Here is a 19,033-nt window from a genome sequence, read left to right as displayed (position 1 = left end):
AAAGAAACATCTACACTTGTTGTGGAAAGATATGAGGAGGAAGTTAAGACAGAACATCTCATACAACCTTTAGACGGAGTCCATTTTCACAGAAACAAGAAGCATTGGAGCAGCTATGGGGATCAACAGTGGCACTACTGTAAGAGTTCTATTGCTCTTATTTTATTGTTTTTGGTTTGAGTTTTGCGTTTATGCCATAGACACCTTGACATCCACACACTTCATCCAGAATTCTGAAACTATAGTCTCTAATGGAAGTCTCTTCAAACTGGGTTTCTTTAGCCCTAGTAATTCTACCAAACGCTATGTCGGAATCTGGTACGGCAAGACTTCTGTATCCTCTGTGGTATGGGTTGCTAACAGGGACAAGCCCCTTAATGATACTTCTGGAATTATGAAGATATCTGAAGATGGTAATCTTCAAATTTTGAATGGCGAGAAAGAGGTTATCCGGTCATCAAATGTTTCAAATGCTGTATCAAACACAACCGCGCAGCTTTTAGATTCTGGAAACCTTGTTTTGAAAGACGACAGAAGGATCATATGGGAGAGTTTCCAGCATCCTTCTCATGCACTTTTGGCAAATATGAAACTCAGCACCAACATGTACACCGGTGAGAGACGAGTGCTGACATCATGGAAAAAGGCTTCAGATCCATCCATTGGAAGCTTCTCTGTAGGAGTTGATCCATCAAATATCACTCAAACTTTCATTTGGAATGGCAGTCATCCATATTATCGCACTGGTCCATGGAATGGTCAGATCTTTATTGGAGTAGCCAACATGAATTCATTTGTTGGTAATGGGTTTCGGATGGACCATGATGAAGAAGGTACCGTTTCTGTATCTTTTACTACTTCTGATGATTTTTTATCATTGTACTTTACCTTGACTCCTGAAGGAACAATGGAGGAAATAAATAGACAGAAGGAAGATTGGGAGGTCAGATGAGAAAGCAAGCAAACTGAGTGTGATGTTTATGGTAAGTGTGGGGTATTTGGAATCTGTAATCCAAAGAATTCACCAATTTGTAGCTGTTTGCGAGGGTATGAGCCAAAGTCTGTAGAGGAATGGAATAGTGGAAATTGGACTAGTGGGTGTGTGAGGAAGACCCCATTGCAATGTAAGAGAACAAATGGTAGCATTGAAGTGGGAAAAATAGATGGATTTTTTAGGGTAACAATGGTGAAAGTACCAGATTTTGTAGAATGGTTCCCTGCTCTTAAAAATCAATGCAGAGAGATGTGCTTGAAGAATTGTTCCTGTATAGCTTATTCCTAGAATAATGGAATTGGTTTTATGTCATGGAGTCGTGACTTACTCGATATGCAAAAGTTCTCTAGCAGTGGAGCAGATCTTTACATTCGTGTCGCAGACATGGAACTAGGTAAAATGGTCTTGTTTCCTTTACCTCTTTCTCTCTCTGCTTAGATACTCGTTCATATTTTGATGAATTTTTAGTCCGATATTTACTTGCACTACCACTGACATCATTACCTCCACCCAATTCATCGAAGACACTGAAACTGTAGTCTCTAATGGAAGTGCCTTCAAACTAAGTTTCTTTAGCCCGGCTGATTCAACCAACCGCTACGTTGGCATCTGGTACAGCATCCCTTCTTTATCTACTGTCATATGGGTGGCTAACAGGGACAAACCCCTCAATGATTCTTCTGGGATTGCGACCATATCCGAAGATGGTAATCCTCTGGTTATGAATGGCCAGAAAGTGACTGTATGGTCCTCGAATGCTTCAAATCGAGCACCAAATTCAAGAGCTCAGCTTTTAGATTCTGGAAACCTGGTTCTGCGGGATAACAGCGGAAGGATCACATGGGAGAGCATTCAACATCCTTCTCATTCACTTTTGCCAAACATGAAGCTCAGCACGAATACACATTTCGGTGAGAAGGTGGTCCTAACATCATAGAAATCTCCCTCTGATCCGTCTATTGGAAGCTTCTCTGCAGGAATAAATCCTCTAAACATTCCTCAAGCATTCTTCTGGAATGGCAGTCATCCATATTGGCGTAGTGGTCCATGAAACGGTCAGATCTTTATTGAAGAACCTGATATGAATTCAGTTTTCCATAATGGATTTCAGATGGTTGATGGTAAAGAAGTTTCTGTTTACGAAACTTTTAATCTGGAAAATTCGTCTATCTTTTTATACCATGTCTTGACTCCGGATGGAACAGTAGTGAAAACATATAGGGAGTACGGGAAGGAGGAGTGGGAGGTTATTTGGAAGAGCAATAAAAGTGAGTGCGATGTTTATGGTACATGTGGGGAATTTGGAATCTTGAATTCAGGGAATTCACCAATTTGCAGCTGTTTGAGAGGGTACGAGCCAAAGTATGTAGAGGAATGGAGTAGAGGACATTGAACTAGTGGATGCGCGAGGAAGACACCATTACAATGTGAAAGAACAAACAGCAGCGGTCAAGAGGACAAAATAGATGTATGTTTTAGGCTGACAACAGTAAAAGCGCCAGACTTTGCAGAATTGTCTCTTGCTCTTGAAGATGAATGCAGAGAGCAATGCTTGAAGAATTGTTCTTGTATCGCTTAATCATATTACAGTAGCATCGGTTGTATGTCATGGAGTGGAAACTTGATTGATTTGCAAAAATTCCTTTGCAATTTATTATATGTTATACTATTAATATTAATATTATTATCATTATTAAAGACCGTTGTCCACATTGATGCCATGGGTTTTTTTAAGTCGGTAGATTAGACAGCAGAAGAAAAAGAAGTGGGCAAGTGTGAACGCATAGTTCCTTTCTAGAGTTTGGGCAGGTTCCTTGTAGCTCAAGGGGTCATTGGGCTTTGGATTCATGGCTGAATCTTACTTTTGTTACTGTGCAGTTTCCATTTTTTTTTCTTCTTTTTTTGCCGGGTCCTGAATAATATTTTGAATGTTCTTTCAAAAATATCTAAGAGAATTTTATCTTCAAGCTACATCAGAAGTTCTGATTAACTAAAAACAAATAAACTCAACAATTTTGTGACTTAAAAGATCAAGCAATCCCAGTTCATTCTCCACAGCTAAAACAAACTGATTAGTACTTGATGTGAAAATGATTCTGTTGGATGAGTTCTAAAATAGATAAAATAACATATTTTATCATTGTAAAAGTAATAATATTTACATTCTGAGATTTATATATGTTGTACTTGAATTTGATATTTGATTCCTCTAATTAAGAGAGAGAGAAAAAAAAATGTAAAAACTATGAGGTCAACGTGTTGTGCTGCCATGTCCAGAGCAGACTTCTTTGACTTCTAAATTAATTTCTGAATTTGGCAGTCAAAGAATTTGAAAAATATCTGAAGTCAGGCCCAGGAAAGAACATGGGTTTAAGAAGGAAAATGTCAAAACATCATTGTATGGTATAATGCATCGAAAATATACATCTCCATATTCACAACAGCAACCATCATTCAAGAGGTTATGGAAATCATCAGCCTCAAAAGCGTAATAGCTCTACTTCTCTTGCTTTCTGTAATTTGTTTTGGGTTTTGCACTGCCATCAACACCATGACCTCCACTCGCTTCATCGAAGACCCTGAAACTCTAGTCTCTAATGGAAGTGCCTTCAAACTGGGTTTCCTTAGCCTTGCCGATTCAACCAACCGCTACGTTGGCATCTGGTACAGCACCCCTTCTTTATCAACTGTCATATGGGTGGCTAACAGGGACAAACCCCTCAATGATTCCTCTGGGATTGTGACCATATCCGAAGATGGTAATCTTCTGGTTATGAATGGCCAGAAAGAGATTGTCTGGTCCTCAAATGTTTCAAATGCATCAGCAAACTCAAGTGCTCAGCTTTTAGATTCTGGAAACCTTGTTCTGCAAGATAACAGCGGAAGCATCACATGGGAGAGCATCCAACATCCTTCTCATTCACTTTTGCCAAATATGAAAATCAGCACTGATACAAATACTGGTGAGAAGGTAGTACTAACTGTTGGGACGTCATTTGTTTTGAGTATATTTGGCTCTGTGCCAGTCAAGGGCGTCACAGTAGCCCAGATGGTACCAGGAGGGCAACCTTATTGTCCTTAAGTCTTGGACTTGGGTTCGAATCCTGGGGAGGCCACTCTGTGACGCCCTTGACTGGCACAGAGCCAAATATACTCAAAACAAATGACGTCCCAACACTAACATCATGGAAATCTCCCTCTGATCCATCTATTGGAAGCTTCTCTTTAGGAATGAATCCTCTAAACATTCCCCAAATATTCATCTGGTATGGCAGTCATCCATATTGGCGAAGTGGTCAAGAAGGTACTGTTTATGCAACTTTTACTGAGGCAAATTCCTCCATCTTTTTATACTATGTCTTGACTTCCCAAGGATCACTAGAGCAAACAGATAGGGAGTACGGGAAGGAGGAGTGGGGGGTTACTTGGAGGAGCAATAATAGTGAGTGTGATGTTTATGGTACATGTGGGGCATTTGGAATCTGTAATTCAGGGACTTCACCAATTTGCAGCTGTTTGAGAGGGTACGAGCCAAAGTATACAGAGGAATGGAGTAGAGGAAATTGGACTAGTGGGTGTGTGAGGAAGACAACATTACAATGTGAAAGAACAAACAGCAGCGGTCAACTGGGCAAAATAGATGGATTTTTTAGGCTAACAACAGTGAAAGTTCCAGACTATGCAGATTGGTCTCTTGCTCACGAAGACGAATGCAGAGAGGAGTGTTTGAAGAATTGTTCTTGTATTGCTTATTCATATTATAGTGGCATCGGTTGTATGTTATGGAGCGGAAGCTTGATTGATTTGCAAAAATTCACTAAACGCGGGGCAGATCTTTACATTCGCCTTGCACATTCAGAACTAGGTAAAAATGTTCTTGTCTTCTTTACCTCTCGTTTTTCTGCCTGTCTCCTTTTGCAGAAAGGAATAATCCAACACTCTTAAGCTTATTAAATACTTGGTGGCAGCTTGTATCCAATCCAGTCTCATGTATTAGCCTTGTTCTGTTTTACAGATAAGAAGAGAGATATGAAAGTAATTATTTCTGTTACAATTGTAATAGGAACAATTGCCATTGCCATCTGTACATATTTCTTATGGAGGTGGATAGGCAGACAAGCAGGTAATTTGCCCATTTACAGAGGTTCAGTAGGCTGTAATATACTTGTAGTTGTTATATAGAAGTGACTCTATTCTATGTTCTGTAACAGTGAAGGAGAAAAGCAAGGAGATTTTACCATCTGACAGGGGGGATGCATATCAAAATTATGATATGAATATGCTTGGAGATAACGTGAACCGAGTTAAACTTGAGGAGTTACCACTTCTGGACTTTGAGAAGCTGGCAGCTGCAACAAACAACTTTCATGAGGCCAATAAGCTCGGGCAGGGTGGTTTTGGTCCAGTATACAGGGTAATGCTTGTTCATCTCAAGCTGTATGGGGTATTATTTTGAACTATTAGCTATTAATCTAGTTGATTGTTTGAAGGGTAACTTGCCAGGAGGACAAGAAATAGCAGTGAAAAGACTTTCGAGAGCATCTGCACAGGGTCAAGAAGAATTCATGAATGAGATGATACTGATTTCTAAAATCCAACACCGGAATCTTGTTAGACTTCTTGGCTTCTGCATTGAAGGGGACGAAAAGTTGTTGATCTACGAGTACATGCCAAACAAAAGCTTGGATGCCTTTCTCTTTGGTTAGATCATGCTATTGTCCTGAATGTTATATGTAGTTGTTCCAATTTCACATCTCTGCATCACTATAGATTCAATTCAGCAGTTTTTTTTGTCCATATTGTCCATTGACTCTTATGTTTCTGTTTTCCTTTTCTGTGCTCATAATTTAGATCCTCTCAAGAGAGAGTCTCTGGATTGGAGAAGACGCTTCAGCATTATTGAAGGGATTGGAAGGGGCCTCCTTTACCCTCACAGGGATTCTAGATTAAAAATCATTCATCGAGACCTAAAGGCAAGTAACATTTTGTTGGATGAAGACCTGAATGCTAAGATTTCAGACTTTGGTATGGCAAGGATATTTGGAAGCAATCAGGATCAAGCCAATACAATGAGGGTCGTGGGAACATAGTAAGTGGTCATTGCCTTCTCACAATTTCCTTAAGTCATCTATTTGATATCCTAATATTTATAGCTCAATGATTTAATGCAGTGGTTATATGTCCCCTGAGTATGCAATGGGAGGACAATTTTCAGAAAAATCTGATGTATTCAGCTTTGGGGTGTTGTTGTTAGAGATTGTAAGTGGGAGAAGGAACACTAGTTTTCAATATGATGACCAGTACATGAGCCTTTTGGGATATGTAAGTTTATAATAGATATCATCTACTCAATTAAGTAAAGTTTCATCATTTTCCTCTAACAAATTTAACTTAAAATTACACTATGTTGTGTTGAGTTTTTCAGGCATGGACACTATGGAGCGAACACAACATCCAAGAACTAATAGATGAAACCATAGCAGAAGCATGCTTCCTAGAGGAGATATCAAGATGCATACATGTGGGACTGTTATGTGTGCAAGAATCAGCTAAAGAGAGGCCATCCATTTCAACTGTTCTGTCAATGCTCTCTAGTGAAATTGCACATCTTCCTTCCCCAAAGCAACCTCCATTCTTAGAGAAGCAGACTGCGATAGATACTGAGTCTTCTCAACCGAGAGAAAACCAATGTTCTTCAAACCAAGTCACTGTTACAATCATTCAGGGCCGATAGAATATGATTTGGTGGCAATTAAATCAACCTCCATTCTTTTTTCTTTTTTTTTATATATCCCTTTTTAATACTAATTCAACTTGGTGACTTCAGTCCTAAGAACACCATCATGTTGTACTATCGAATTCGTTGATTTGGATCCTTTATTCTTCAGAAAAATGTATATGGATCATCAACAATGATCATTTAAAAAAAACATGGAACAGGGAAACAACACATGAAGATTAGACTTGTTAAGATATGAATACTTTCTACTATTTTTGGATTGAATTGATTTTTATCTTGATATCTAGTCATCTAATGTAGAGTGTGACAACTTCCAAACTCAATGCAGACTCTTCTTATGGCGTGGCGAGGACAGTAGGTGGTGCTAGCAGACAAAATTACATGTCGTTTAAGTCTGGCTATTATAGTGGGAAGAGTCATGGGGCACCTTCTTTTGAATATAAAACCAGTTTAAAGACTCCCAAAAATAGAGTTGACGATGACTTTGATATTTTATTTGAAAAGGAACATCTCCACTGGTAATGGAAAGATACGAGGAGGAAATTAAGAGACAGAACATCTGAAAAAACCTCTAGACAGAGTCCATTTTCACTGCAACAGAAAACATTGAGGCAGTTATATAGAAGGAAGATGGGGAGGTCACATGGGAGAGAAAGCACACTGAGTGTGATGTTTATGGTAAGTGTGGGGTACTTGGATTCTCTAATCCAAAGGATTCACCAATTTGGAAGTAAAAGGCTAGGAATGGAAGGACAATTTTGTTTAAGGATGATTTATATTAAAGTGAGAAAATATTACTTTTTATATTTGGTTTATAGTAGTATTTTTTTTTTTCATTTATAGAAGAAGCCAATTCATTTTTAATGATGCTTCCATGTACTCAAACTATTTTGCTTTCAACTTCACCCTCAACATGAAATAAAGAATAAAAAGAGAAATTTTAATTTGATTTGACCAATTATGCCTATTTGCATAAATAAAAGAGAATATTCTATTATATAATGGAGAATATGACAAAGGATAAAAACATATATAATTATTGAGTTTCGAAACATCCTACTTTTCTTTACTCTTTGTATCTCTACCCTAAATCATGAGTCTTTTTGTTTCACCAAGTGTTTTTCACTCTTTCTTATATTTACATCCTAATAAGTTCTCTTGTTTCACTAAGTGCCTATTTTTCTTCCTCATATCTCTATTCACTTTGTACAATCTTCACAAACTCATCTTTCTCTCATAATTTTTTTCCGTAACTTAAAATATTTATAGGAATATTCCTACTAACTTTTCTTAGAATCACAAATAAATTTAGGAAATATTATGTATAATATTTTTAAACAATTTTTACCTTGAATAAAATGCTATTAAGTCAATCTTTTACTTCCCCATGATCTGTGATTTTCTTATGCATTTCGCTTTCCTTATGTGCCACTTTTTCCTTCATGCTCTCTAGTCTTATCATACACCATAACCCCTTCTTTTTATATCATTGACGAGAGAAAACTCAACTTTATCTTAAACTAGAATTCTTTTAGTAATTATTTTCTAAGTGTTATTTCTTTTGCTTTTCATGAGATTTCCAAATAAGGTTCTTTTAGACATCTTCAACCAAAACTTTTTTAAACAAACTTAATTTCTTTCGGTCATCTTCAACTTAGGCTCTTTTAGACATTTTTAACTAAGGTTCTAATATGACTTAGATATATTCACACCTTAGTGGACCCTTTTACTTCATCAAATGTCTCTCACTCTTACTCAAATCTCTATCTATCATGTATAATTCTCATAAGTTTATCTTTCTCTTATAACTTTTTCTTTTTATGACCTACAATATTTATAAAAATATTTCTATTAACTTTCATTATTTTATAAGTAATTTAATTACAATCACAAATAAATTTAGAAATATTTTATATGATACTCTATAAAAATAAATATGCTTTAATTCGGAATTCAAGACACTTCTTAACATTTAAACTTGCAACATCAAATGTAAATGAAAAATATGAAGGAAAGAAATGAGAAGTTGCAAGGAAAAAGGACTGGACGAGCTTGGATAAGAGAACATTCATAGAAAGATTGAAAGTTGGAATATGGGTCTCGAGTTTAAAAACCATCTTCAAACCGAAATGGCCCACATGATTGTTGAGGTTAAAACCAAATTATTTAAGAATAAAAAAAAAAAAGCAGATTAAAAAGTTGATTTCCAGTATATCCACAAGACCTTAAAATGGGGAGTAGACTACCAATAGAAGAGTAAGACCAGCCAAACAGGAAGAGAGTTGAGTGAATCTAGAAACTTATTGCCCAATGCCCTTGCATGCTAAGAAATTGAATATGACTTTATGAATTTAAAAAAAAAAAAAATCATTATTAAATTTTTTTTATACAAAAACATCAAATTATTATCTTCTTCAACTTTCAAACACCCATTCATCCCAAACCCTAATATCCTTTTCTTCCTATTTTTTTTTTTTTTTTTTAATTTTCTTCATCTTCATCCTCATTTTTTTCCTCCAACATCAAAATAAAGAATGAAAAACCATCGCGATTCGGGTTTTAGAGGATGGGTGGAGTGAGGTTGAAAAGAAGACTATTTTAAATATTTCATATATAAAATTTATTTTCATTCAAAAAATGATAGCCTTATAAAGAGTTTTAATGGATATATTTAAAAAATTTCTTATTAGAAATAAGAGTATAAATAAAAAATGTTATTGAAACTAAAGTCCCCGCGTTCTTATTAGGATTTTGATTCTTGACTTGCACCTGAAACCATCATTCACTTGTATTCCTATTTTTATTTCTACTCCCATTTTTATATATCTAATGCATTTGTATTATAAAATTTGTTTAACAGCATAATTGCCTAAATATTTCAGCATAGGATCGATTAAGCTGAAAATTTTTGGAAACACATTGAAGAATTGGAAAAATGTCGGAAGATTGGCTGAGAAAAAAGGAGTATCATTCAGGGATTTAGAAGCAGGATTGAGGGTAAAGATCGAGAGGCATGGATTAATATTTGATTCATTCTGTAATTAATTCCACTGGACAGCATCATGGTATAGAAAGTTTGGACCATCAAGGAGTCGAGGTGAAAATTGGGCTGGGAGGCCCATGGCCTGGCTCGGCATGACACAGTTACTGTGCAGGTTGAATGAGGCCATGTTAATTTCTGGATTCAACAATCAAAGAATTTGAACAGGAAAGAATATGGATTTTAATATTCACGAATTTAGAAGCAAGCACTAATATTTGATCCAACCTGCAATCAAACCCAATAGACTGTGTCATGGTATGAAAGTACAGTTCCTTGATCCATCCAGGACCCCAACTTAAAGCGATTGGGCAAAAATTAATGTGGCAACCGGTTGAGGAATTGGGAAGACAGGTGGCTTCTAGATTAATCGAATGCATAGCATTTTTCTGACGCAAGGCTGCTTGAAAAGACAAATTGAGTTGCCAGGCAAGACTTGCAATGGTATTACTAAAAGAAATATTTATTTATATATATCCATGTGGGAACGGAGGGAGATGATTTAGACCTTTTGGTTACAGATGAAGATGGAAAATGTCAAAACATCATTGTATGACATATGCATCGAAAATATACATCTCCATATTCACAATAGCAACCATCATTCAAGAGGTTATGGAAATCATCAGCCTCAAAAGCGTAATAGCTCTACTTCTCTTGCTTTCTGTAATTTGTTTTGGGTTTTGCACTGCCATCGACACCATGACCTCCACTCGATTCATCGAAGACCCTGAAACTCTAGTCTCTAATGGAAGTGCCTTCAAACTGGGTTTCTTTAGCCTTGCCGATTCAACCAACCGCTACGTTGGCATCTGGTACAGCACCCCTTCTTTATCTACTGTCATATGGGTGGCTAACAGGGACAAACCCCTCAATGATTCCTCTGGGATTGTGACCATATCTGAAGATGGTAATCTTCTGGTTATGAACGGCCAGAAAGAGATTGTTTGGTCCTCAAATGTTTCAAATGCAGCAGCAAATTCAAGTGCTCAGCTTTTAGATTCTGGAAACCTTGTTCTGCGAGATAACAGCGGAAGCATCACATGGGAGAGCATCCAACATCCTTCTGATTCACTTTTGCCAAAGATGAAAATCAGCACTGATACAAATACTGGTGAGAAGGTAGTACTAACATCATGGAAATCTCCCTCTGATCCGTCTATTGGAAGTCTCTCTGCAGGAATAAACCCTCTAAGCATTCCTCAACTATTCATCTGGAATGGCAGTCATCCATATTGGCGAAGTGGTCCATGGGACGGACAGATCTTTATTGGAATACCCGACATGAATTCAGTTTTCCATAATGGATTTCAGGTGGTTGATGATAAAGAAGGTACTGTTTATGCAACTTTTACTGTGGCAAATTCGTCTATCTTTTTATATTATGTCTTGACTCCCCAAGGAACACTAGTGGAAACATACAGGGAGTACGGGAAGGAGGAGTGGGAGGTTACTTGGAGGAGCAATAATAGTGAGTGTGATGTTTATGGTACATGTGGGGCATTTGGAATCTGTAATTCAGGGAATTCACCAATTTGCAGCTGTTTGAGAGGGTATGAGCCAAAGTATATAGAGGAATGGAGTAGAGGAAATTGGACTAGTGGATGTGTGAGGAAGACGCCACTACAATGTGAAAGAACAAACAGCAGCGGTCAACAGGGCAAACTAGACGGATTTTTTAGGCTAACAACAGTGAAAGTTCCAGACTTTGCGGATTGGTCTCTGGCTCTCGAAGATGAATGCAGAGAGCAGTGCTTGAAGAATTGTTCTTGCATGGCTTATTCATATTATAGTGGCATCGGTTGTATGTCATGGAGTGGAAACTTGATTGATTTGCAAAAATTCACTCAAGGTGGGGCAGATCTTTACATTCGCCTTGCCAATTCAGAACTAGGTAAAAATGTTCTTGTTTTCTTTACCTCTTGTTTTTCTGGTTGTATCCTTTTGCAGAATGGAATATGCGAACACCCAAGCTTATTAAACACCTTATGGCAACTTGTATCCAATCCAGTCTCATGTATTAGGCTTTGGTTATATAAATTTTTGAATATTTCTTGTTCTGTTTTACAGATAAGAAGAAAGATATGAAAGCAATTATTTCTGTTACAATTGTAATAGGAACAATTGCCATTGGCATCTGCATATATTTCTCATGGAGGTGGAGACGCAAACAAACAAGTAATTTTCCCATTTAAAAAGCAGCTCAGTAGGCTATGCTATGATAGATTTGTAGTTGTTATCTAGAAATGACTCACTTCTACATTTTGCAACAGTGAAAGATAAAAGCAAGGAGATATTACTATCTGACCGAGGGGATGCATATCAAATTTATGATATGAATAGGCTTGGAGACAATGCAAACCAGGTTAAACTTGAAGAGTTACCACTTCTCGCCCTTGAGAAGCTGGCAACTGCAACAAACAACTTTCATGAGGCCAATAAGCTTGGGCAGGGTGGTTTCGGTCCAGTATACAGGGTAATGCTTGTTCATTTTGAGCTTTCTAGGGTATTATTTTGAACTATTAGTTATTAATTTAGTTGATTGTTTGAAGGGAAAATTGCCAGGAGGACAAGAAATAGCAGTGAAAAGACTTTCAAGAGCATCTGCACAGGGTCTAGAAGAATTCATGAATGAGGTGATGGTGATTTCTAAAATCCAACACCGGAATCTTGTTAGACTTCTTGGCTGCTGCATTGAAGGAGATGAAAAGTTGTTGATCTATGAGTACATGCCAAACAAAAGCTTGGATGCCTTTCTCTTTGGTTAGATCATGTTATTGTCCCTAATGTTATATGTTGTTCCAATTTCATAGCTCTGCATCACTATAGATTCAATGCAGCACAGCAGCAGTATTTTGTCCATATTATCAATTGAGACTTATGTTTCCGTTTTCTTTTTCTATGCCCATCATTCAGATCCTCTCAAGTGAGAGTTTTTGGATTGGAGAAAACGCTTCAGCATTATCGAAGGGATTGGAAGAGGTCTCCTTTACCTTCACAGAGATTCTAGATTAAGAATCATTCATCGAGACCTAAAGGCAAGTAACATTTTGTTGGATGAAGATCTGAATGCTAAGATTTCAGACTTTGGTATGGCAAGGATATTTGGAAGCAATCAAGATCAAGCCAATACAATGAGGGTCGTGGGAACGTAGTAAGTGGTCATTGCCTTCTCACAATTTCCTTAAGTCATCTATTTGATATCCTAATATTTATAGCTCAATGATTTAATGCAGTGGTTATATGTCCCCTGAGTATGCAATGGGAGGACAATTTTCAGAAAAATCTGATGTATTCAGCTTTGGGGTGTTGTTATTAGAGATTGTAAGAGGGAGAAGGAACACTAGTTTTCAATATGATGACCAGTACATGAGCCTTTTGGGATATGTAAGTGTATAATGGAAATCATCACCTTAGTTATAAAGAGTTTCATCATTGTATTCCAGCAAATTTAACCTAAAATTACACTATGTTTTGTTAAAATTTTCAGGCATGGACACTCTGGTGCGAACACAACATCAAAGAACTAATAGATGAAACCATAGCAGAAGAAGGCTTTCAAGAGGAGATATCAAGATGCATACATGTGGGACTGTTATGTGTGCAAGAATCAGCTAAAGACAGGCCATCCATTTCAACTGTTGTTTCTATGCTCTCTAGTGAAATTGCACATCTTCCTCCCCCAAAGCAACCTCCATTCTTGGAGAAGCAGACTGCGATAGATATTGAGTCTTCTCAACTGAGACAAAACAAATATTCTTCAAACCAAGTAACAGTTACAGTCATTCAGGGCCGATAGAATATGATTAGGTGACAATTAGTTTGATTATTTATTTTTTATGTGGGTATGTATTCAATTTGGTGCCTTCAGTCTGAAGAACCCCATCATGTACTGCTATCTAATTTATTGATTTGGATCCTTTATTCTTCAGCAAAATGTATATAGATCTTCTACACTGAGCTCTTCAAAAAGATATGGAACAGAGAAACAACACATGAAAATTGGACTTGTTAGATATGAATACTTTCTACTATTTTTGGATTGAATCAACTTTTATTTTAATACCTAGGCATCTAATGTAGAGGTGTGATGGTTTCCAAACTCAATGCAGACCCTTCTTTTGGAGTGGCATGTAAAATTGGTGCTAGCAGACCAAATCACTTGTCCGTTTGTGTCTGCCCATTGTTTCGACGAGGCACCTTGTTTTACCAATAAAACCAATTTAAGACTTCCCAAAACAGAGTTGACGATGACTTTGATATTTTTTTGAAAGAAACATCTACACTTGTCGTGGAAAGATATGAGGAGGAAGTTAAGACAGGACATCTCATACAACCTTTAGACGGAGTCCATTTTCACAGAAACAAGAAGCATTGGAGCAGCTATGGGGATCAACAGTGGCACTACTGTAAGAGTTCTATTGCTCTTATTTTATTGTTTTTGGTTTGAGTTTTGCGTTTATGCCATAGACACCTTTACATCCACACACTTCATCAAGAATTCTGAAACTATAGTCTCTAATGGAAGTCTCTTCAAACTGGGTTTCTTTAGCCCTAGTAATTCTACCAAACGCTATGTCGGAATCTGGTACGGCAAGACTTCTGTATCCTCTGTGGTATGGGTTGCTAACAGGGACAAGCCCCTTAATGATACTTCTGGAATTGTGAAGATATCTGAAGATGGTAATCTTCAAATTTTGAATGGCGAGAAAGAGGTTATCTGGTCATCAAATGTTTCAAATGCTGTATCAAACACAACCGCGCAGCTTTTAGACTCTGGAAACCTAGTTTTGAAAGACGACAGCAGTGGAAGGATCATATGGGAGAGTTTCCAGCATCCTTCTCATGCACTTTCGGCAAATATGAAACTCAGCACCAACATGTACACTGCTGAGAAACGAGTGCTGACATCATGGAAAAAGGCTTCGGATCCATCCATTGGAAGCTTCTCTGTAGGAGTTGATCCATCAAATATCGCTCAAACTTTCATTTGGAATGGCAGTCATCCATATTATCGCACTGGTCCATGGAATGGCCAGATCTTTATTGGAGTAGCCAACATGAATTCATTTGTTGGTAATGGGTTTCGGATGGACCATGATGAAGAAGGTACCGTTTCTGTATCTTAAACTACTAATGATTTTTTATCATTGTACTTTACCTTGACTCCTGAAGGAACAATGGAGGAAATATATAGACAGAAGGAAGATTGGGAGGTCAGATGGGAAAGCAAGCAAACTGAGTGTGATGTTTATGGTAAGTGTGGGGTATTTGGAATCTGTAATCCAAAGAATTCACCAATTTGTAGCTGTTTGCGAGGGTATGAGCCAAAGTCTGTAGAGGAATGGAATAGAGGAAATTGGACTAGTGGGTGTGTGAGGAAGACTCCATTGCAATGTGAGAGAACAAATGGTAGCATTGAAGTGGGAAAAATGGATGGATTTTTTAGGGTAACAATGGTGAAAGTAACAGATTTTGTAGAATGGTTCCCTGCTCTTAAAAATCAATGCAGAGATCTGTGCTTGAAGAATTGTTCCTGTATAGCTTATTCCTATAGTAATGGAATTGGTTGTATGTCATGGAGTCGTGACTTACTCGATATGCAAAAGTTCTCTAGCAGTGGAGCAGATCTTTACATTCGTGTTGCAGACACGGAACTAGGTAAAATGGTCTTGTTTCCTTTACCTCTTTCTCTCTCTGCTTAGATACTAGTTCATATTTTGATGAATTTTTAGTCCGATATTTACTTCTTGTTTTGATTTACAGATGAAAAGAGAAATGTGAAAGTAATTGTTTCAGTTATAGTGATTATAGGAACAATTACTATCATCTGCATATATTTATCATGCAGGTGTTGGATGACCAAACAAAGAGGTAATATTTCCCATTTAACATAGTCTAGTGGGATGGGATATATTTGTAGTTTTTATTCATACATTCTCACTGCTAAATTCACGATCAGCAAGAGTAAGAAGGGAGAAAATCCTGGAAGTGCCACTTTTTGAAAGAGGGAATGTACATCCAAATTTTTCTGATGCCAATATGCTTGGAAACAATGTGAACCAAGTTAAACTTGAAGAGCAACAGCTTATCAATTTTGAGAAGCTGGTGACAGCAACAAATAACTTTCATGAGGCCAATAAGCTGGGGCAGGGTGGTTTTGGTTCAGTGTACAGGGTAATGCGTCTTCAACTGGAGCTTTATTGGGTATTATGTTTGGACTAGTATTTACTAGTTTGATGATTGTTTAAAGGGAAAATTGCCAGAAGGACAAGAAATAGCAGTGAAGAGGCTATCAAGAGCATCTGCCCAGGGGCTTGAAGAATTTCTGAATGAGGTTATGGTGATTTCTAATGTCCAACACCGAAACCTTGTTAGACTTCTTGGCTGCTGCACTGAAGGAGATGAAAAGATGTTGGTCTATGAGTACCTGCCAAATAAAAGCTTGGATGCCTTTCTCTTTGGTTAGATCATGCTATTGTCCCTTCTCTTATCCATAGTTTCTGAAATTTCTTAGTTCCACATCAATTGTCTCTTACCTTTTGTTTTCTGTTTTGGATGCTATTAATTCAGATCCTGTCAAGCGAGATTCTCTAACTTGGAGGAGACGCTTCAGCATTATTGAAGGGATTGCCCGAGGCCTCCTTTACCTTCACAGGGATTCTAGATTCAGAATTATTCATCGGGACCTTAAGGCAAGTAACATTTTATTGGATGAAGACATGAATCCTAAAATTTCAGATTTTGGTATGGCCAGGATATTTCAAGCCAAACAGGATAAAGCCAACACTGTCAGGATTGCTGGAACATAGTAAGTAGCCCTTGCTTTCTCCAAGTTCCCTTAACTTGGATCCGATATTTATTTCTGTCTCAATGACAAAGTGCAGTGGCTATATGTCTCCGGAGTATGCAATGGAAGGGATTTTTTCAGAGAAGTCCGATGTATTCAGCTTTGGAGTATTATTATTAGAGATTATAAGCGGGATAAAAAGCGCAGGCTTTTGTCATGATGAGCAGTCTTTGAGCCTTTTAGGATATGTAAGTGTTTTCTGCATCATCACCTCAGTTCTGTAAAGCTTCATCATCCTCTTCCTGTGACTGTTGAACTCTAATAAGTTTCAATTTATGTGTTAATTTTTCAGGCATGGAAACTATGGAATGGAGACATCATGGAAGCATTTATAGACGGGAGAATATCAGAAGAATGCTACCAAGAGGAGATATTGAGATGCATACATGTGGGGTTGTTATGTGTGCAAGAATTAGCAAAAGATCGGCCATCTATTTCAATTGTTGTTTCTATGCTCTGTAGTGAAATTGCTCATCTTCCTTCCCCAAAGCCACCTGCATATAGTGAGAGGCAGATTACAATAGATACAGAGTCCTCCAGGAGACAAAACTTATGTTCAGTGAACCAAGTAACTGTTACAAACGTCCATGGCCGGTAAAAATTAGGTTAGAGAAAATTAAATCTTTATTTGTAATATATATTTTGATGATTTCTGTGGGGAGGACTCTGCCCATCCTCGTTTCAAGGAGCCCATGAAGCTATAGTTGCACGAAACAATCAGTTTTGTTGATTTTGATACTTCATTTCTCAAGAAAAATCTAGACACCTTGAAATAAAAACATGCAGATCAGATAAATATCATTGGAAATTGGACAGGTTAAAGATAATAGGTATTAATGCTTTATACTCTTTCTGGATTGAATTGCTTCTGTTTTAATGCCCAAGCATCTAATGTGGAAGTGTGAATGTGTGATGGTTTCCAGAGTTGAATGCAAGCCCCATTTGTTTGACTGCCAGCCACAGTGGGTGGTTGCAGATAAAATAACATTCCATGTAAGCTTTCAAATTGATCCATGTGATGTAATGGGGTTTATTAAAAAAAATATACAGGCTCCTTTTTTTGACTACCAAATTGATCCAATCGTATGGACAAAGAGAGTTTACCATGACTTCGGCAGGAACGGTTGGATGAATCTTAGATGGAACATTGTCAACATCCCCATTTATGGCATACCAGATGGAGTCCATTTTCTCACCAACACGAAGCATTGAAGCAGCTATGGGAATCATCAGTGGCATAAGTGTTACTTCTCTTACTTTCTTGTCTTTGTTTTCAGTTTTGCACAGGTACCAACACCATTACATCACCCAGTTCATCAAAGATCCCGAAGCTATGCTCTCTAATGGAAGTCTCTTCAAAATAGGTTTCTTTAGCTCTGGCAATTCCACTAAACAATACTTCGGGATCTGGTACAACACCACTTCCCGATTTACTGTTATATGGATAGCTAACAGGGAAAACCCTCTCAATGATTCTTCAGGGATTGTGATGGTATCTGAAGATGGTAATCTCCTGGTTCTAAATGGCCACAAAGAGATCTTCTGGTCATCAAATGATTCAAATGCCCAGCTTTTAGATTCTGGGAACCTTGTTTTGCAGGACAAAAACAGTTGAAAGATCATATGGGAGAGCTTCCAGCATCCTTCTCACACCTTTTTTGCAGAAGATGGAGCTGAGTGAAAACATTAAGACTGGTGAGAAGAAAGCACTAACATCATGGAAAAGTCCTTCGGATCCAGCTGTTGGAAGCTTCTCAGCTGGCATCCATCCATCAAACATTCCTGAAATTTTTGTCTGGAGCGGCAGTTGTCCATTCTGGCGCAGTGGTCCATGGAATGGTCAGACCTTAATAGGAGTACCTGAAATGAATTATCTCAATGGATTTCATGTAGTTGACGATTAAGATGGTAATGCTTCTGTCACTTTTGAGCATGCATACGCCTCTATCTTATGGTAGTATGTCTCGTCTCCTCAAGGAACAATAGTGGAAATGTATAGCGACGACAGCATGGAGAATTGGGAGATTACATGGCAGAGTCATAAAAGTGAGTGTGATGTCTATGGCAAGTGTGGGGCATTTGGAATTCACCAATTTGTAGCTGTTTAAGAGGGTTTGAACCAAGGAATATAGAGGAATGGAGTAGAGGGAATTGGACTGGTGAATATGTCAGGAAGACACCACTGCAATGCGAGAGGATAAATGGTAGCATGGAAGAGAGCGAAGCAGATGGATTTATTAGGCTAACAACCATTAAAGTGCTGGATTTTGCAGAGTGGTCAGTTGCTTGAAGCTTGTTCCTGCGTAGCTTATGTATATTATGCTAGCATTGGTTGTATGTCATGGAGCAGGAGCCTAATGATATACAAAAATTCTCCAGCAATGGGGCAGATCTTGACGTCTGTGTTCC

At 37.8% G+C, this 19,033-nt stretch overlaps 4 protein-coding genes and 1 pseudogene across 4 annotated transcripts; all 5 read left to right on the top strand.

Moving 5' to 3' along the window:
- Positions 1–28: 28 nt before the first annotated feature.
- Positions 29–2,692, top strand: LOC109122200 (G-type lectin S-receptor-like serine/threonine-protein kinase At1g11330). Its single transcript, XM_019218631.1, has 2 exons — positions 29–139; positions 230–2,692. Exons 1-2 carry the CDS (start codon positions 116–118, stop codon positions 950–952), a joined length of 747 nt encoding a protein of 248 aa, XP_019074176.1. The 5' UTR covers positions 29–115; the 3' UTR covers positions 953–2,692.
- LOC109122199 (G-type lectin S-receptor-like serine/threonine-protein kinase At1g11300) lies at positions 1,455–2,387 on the top strand (annotated as a pseudogene).
- A 714-nt stretch (positions 2,693–3,406) lies between the features above and the next one.
- On the top strand, positions 3,407–4,101 carry LOC132254582 (G-type lectin S-receptor-like serine/threonine-protein kinase At1g11303). Its single transcript, XM_059740475.1, has one exon. The coding sequence runs from the start codon at positions 3,459–3,461 to the stop codon at positions 4,074–4,076; it is 618 nt and encodes a 205-aa protein (XP_059596458.1). The 5' UTR covers positions 3,407–3,458; the 3' UTR covers positions 4,077–4,101.
- Positions 4,102–4,205: 104 nt separating this feature from the next.
- On the top strand, positions 4,206–6,939 carry LOC100855315 (G-type lectin S-receptor-like serine/threonine-protein kinase SD1-13). Its single transcript, XM_019218630.2, has 7 exons — positions 4,206–4,859; positions 5,010–5,117; positions 5,206–5,408; positions 5,485–5,695; positions 5,846–6,083; positions 6,166–6,316; positions 6,420–6,939. Exons 1-7 carry the CDS (start codon positions 4,226–4,228, stop codon positions 6,726–6,728), a joined length of 1,854 nt encoding a protein of 617 aa, XP_019074175.2. The 5' UTR covers positions 4,206–4,225; the 3' UTR covers positions 6,729–6,939.
- Positions 6,940–10,172: 3,233 nt separating this feature from the next.
- On the top strand, positions 10,173–17,420 carry LOC100246449 (uncharacterized). Its single transcript, XM_059740199.1, is given in 14 exon segments — positions 10,173–11,668; positions 11,845–11,952; positions 12,048–12,250; positions 12,327–12,537; positions 12,691–12,928; positions 13,011–13,161; positions 13,265–13,570; positions 14,118–15,435; positions 15,541–15,648; positions 15,737–15,951; positions 16,028–16,238; positions 16,348–16,585; positions 16,662–16,812; positions 16,917–17,420. Coding segments are annotated over 14 exon segments (5,124 nt in total). The 5' UTR covers positions 10,173–10,308; the 3' UTR covers positions 17,223–17,420.
- Positions 17,421–19,033: the final 1,613 nt, after the last annotated feature.

Source organism: Vitis vinifera, chromosome 10 (genome assembly GCF_030704535.1).
Source record: "Vitis vinifera cultivar Pinot Noir 40024 chromosome 10, ASM3070453v1".
Lineage (NCBI taxonomy): Eukaryota > Viridiplantae > Streptophyta > Magnoliopsida > Vitales > Vitaceae > Vitis > Vitis vinifera.
Note: the sequence above shows the minus strand (reverse complement) of the source record. Positions and strands in the feature narration are given on the sequence as shown.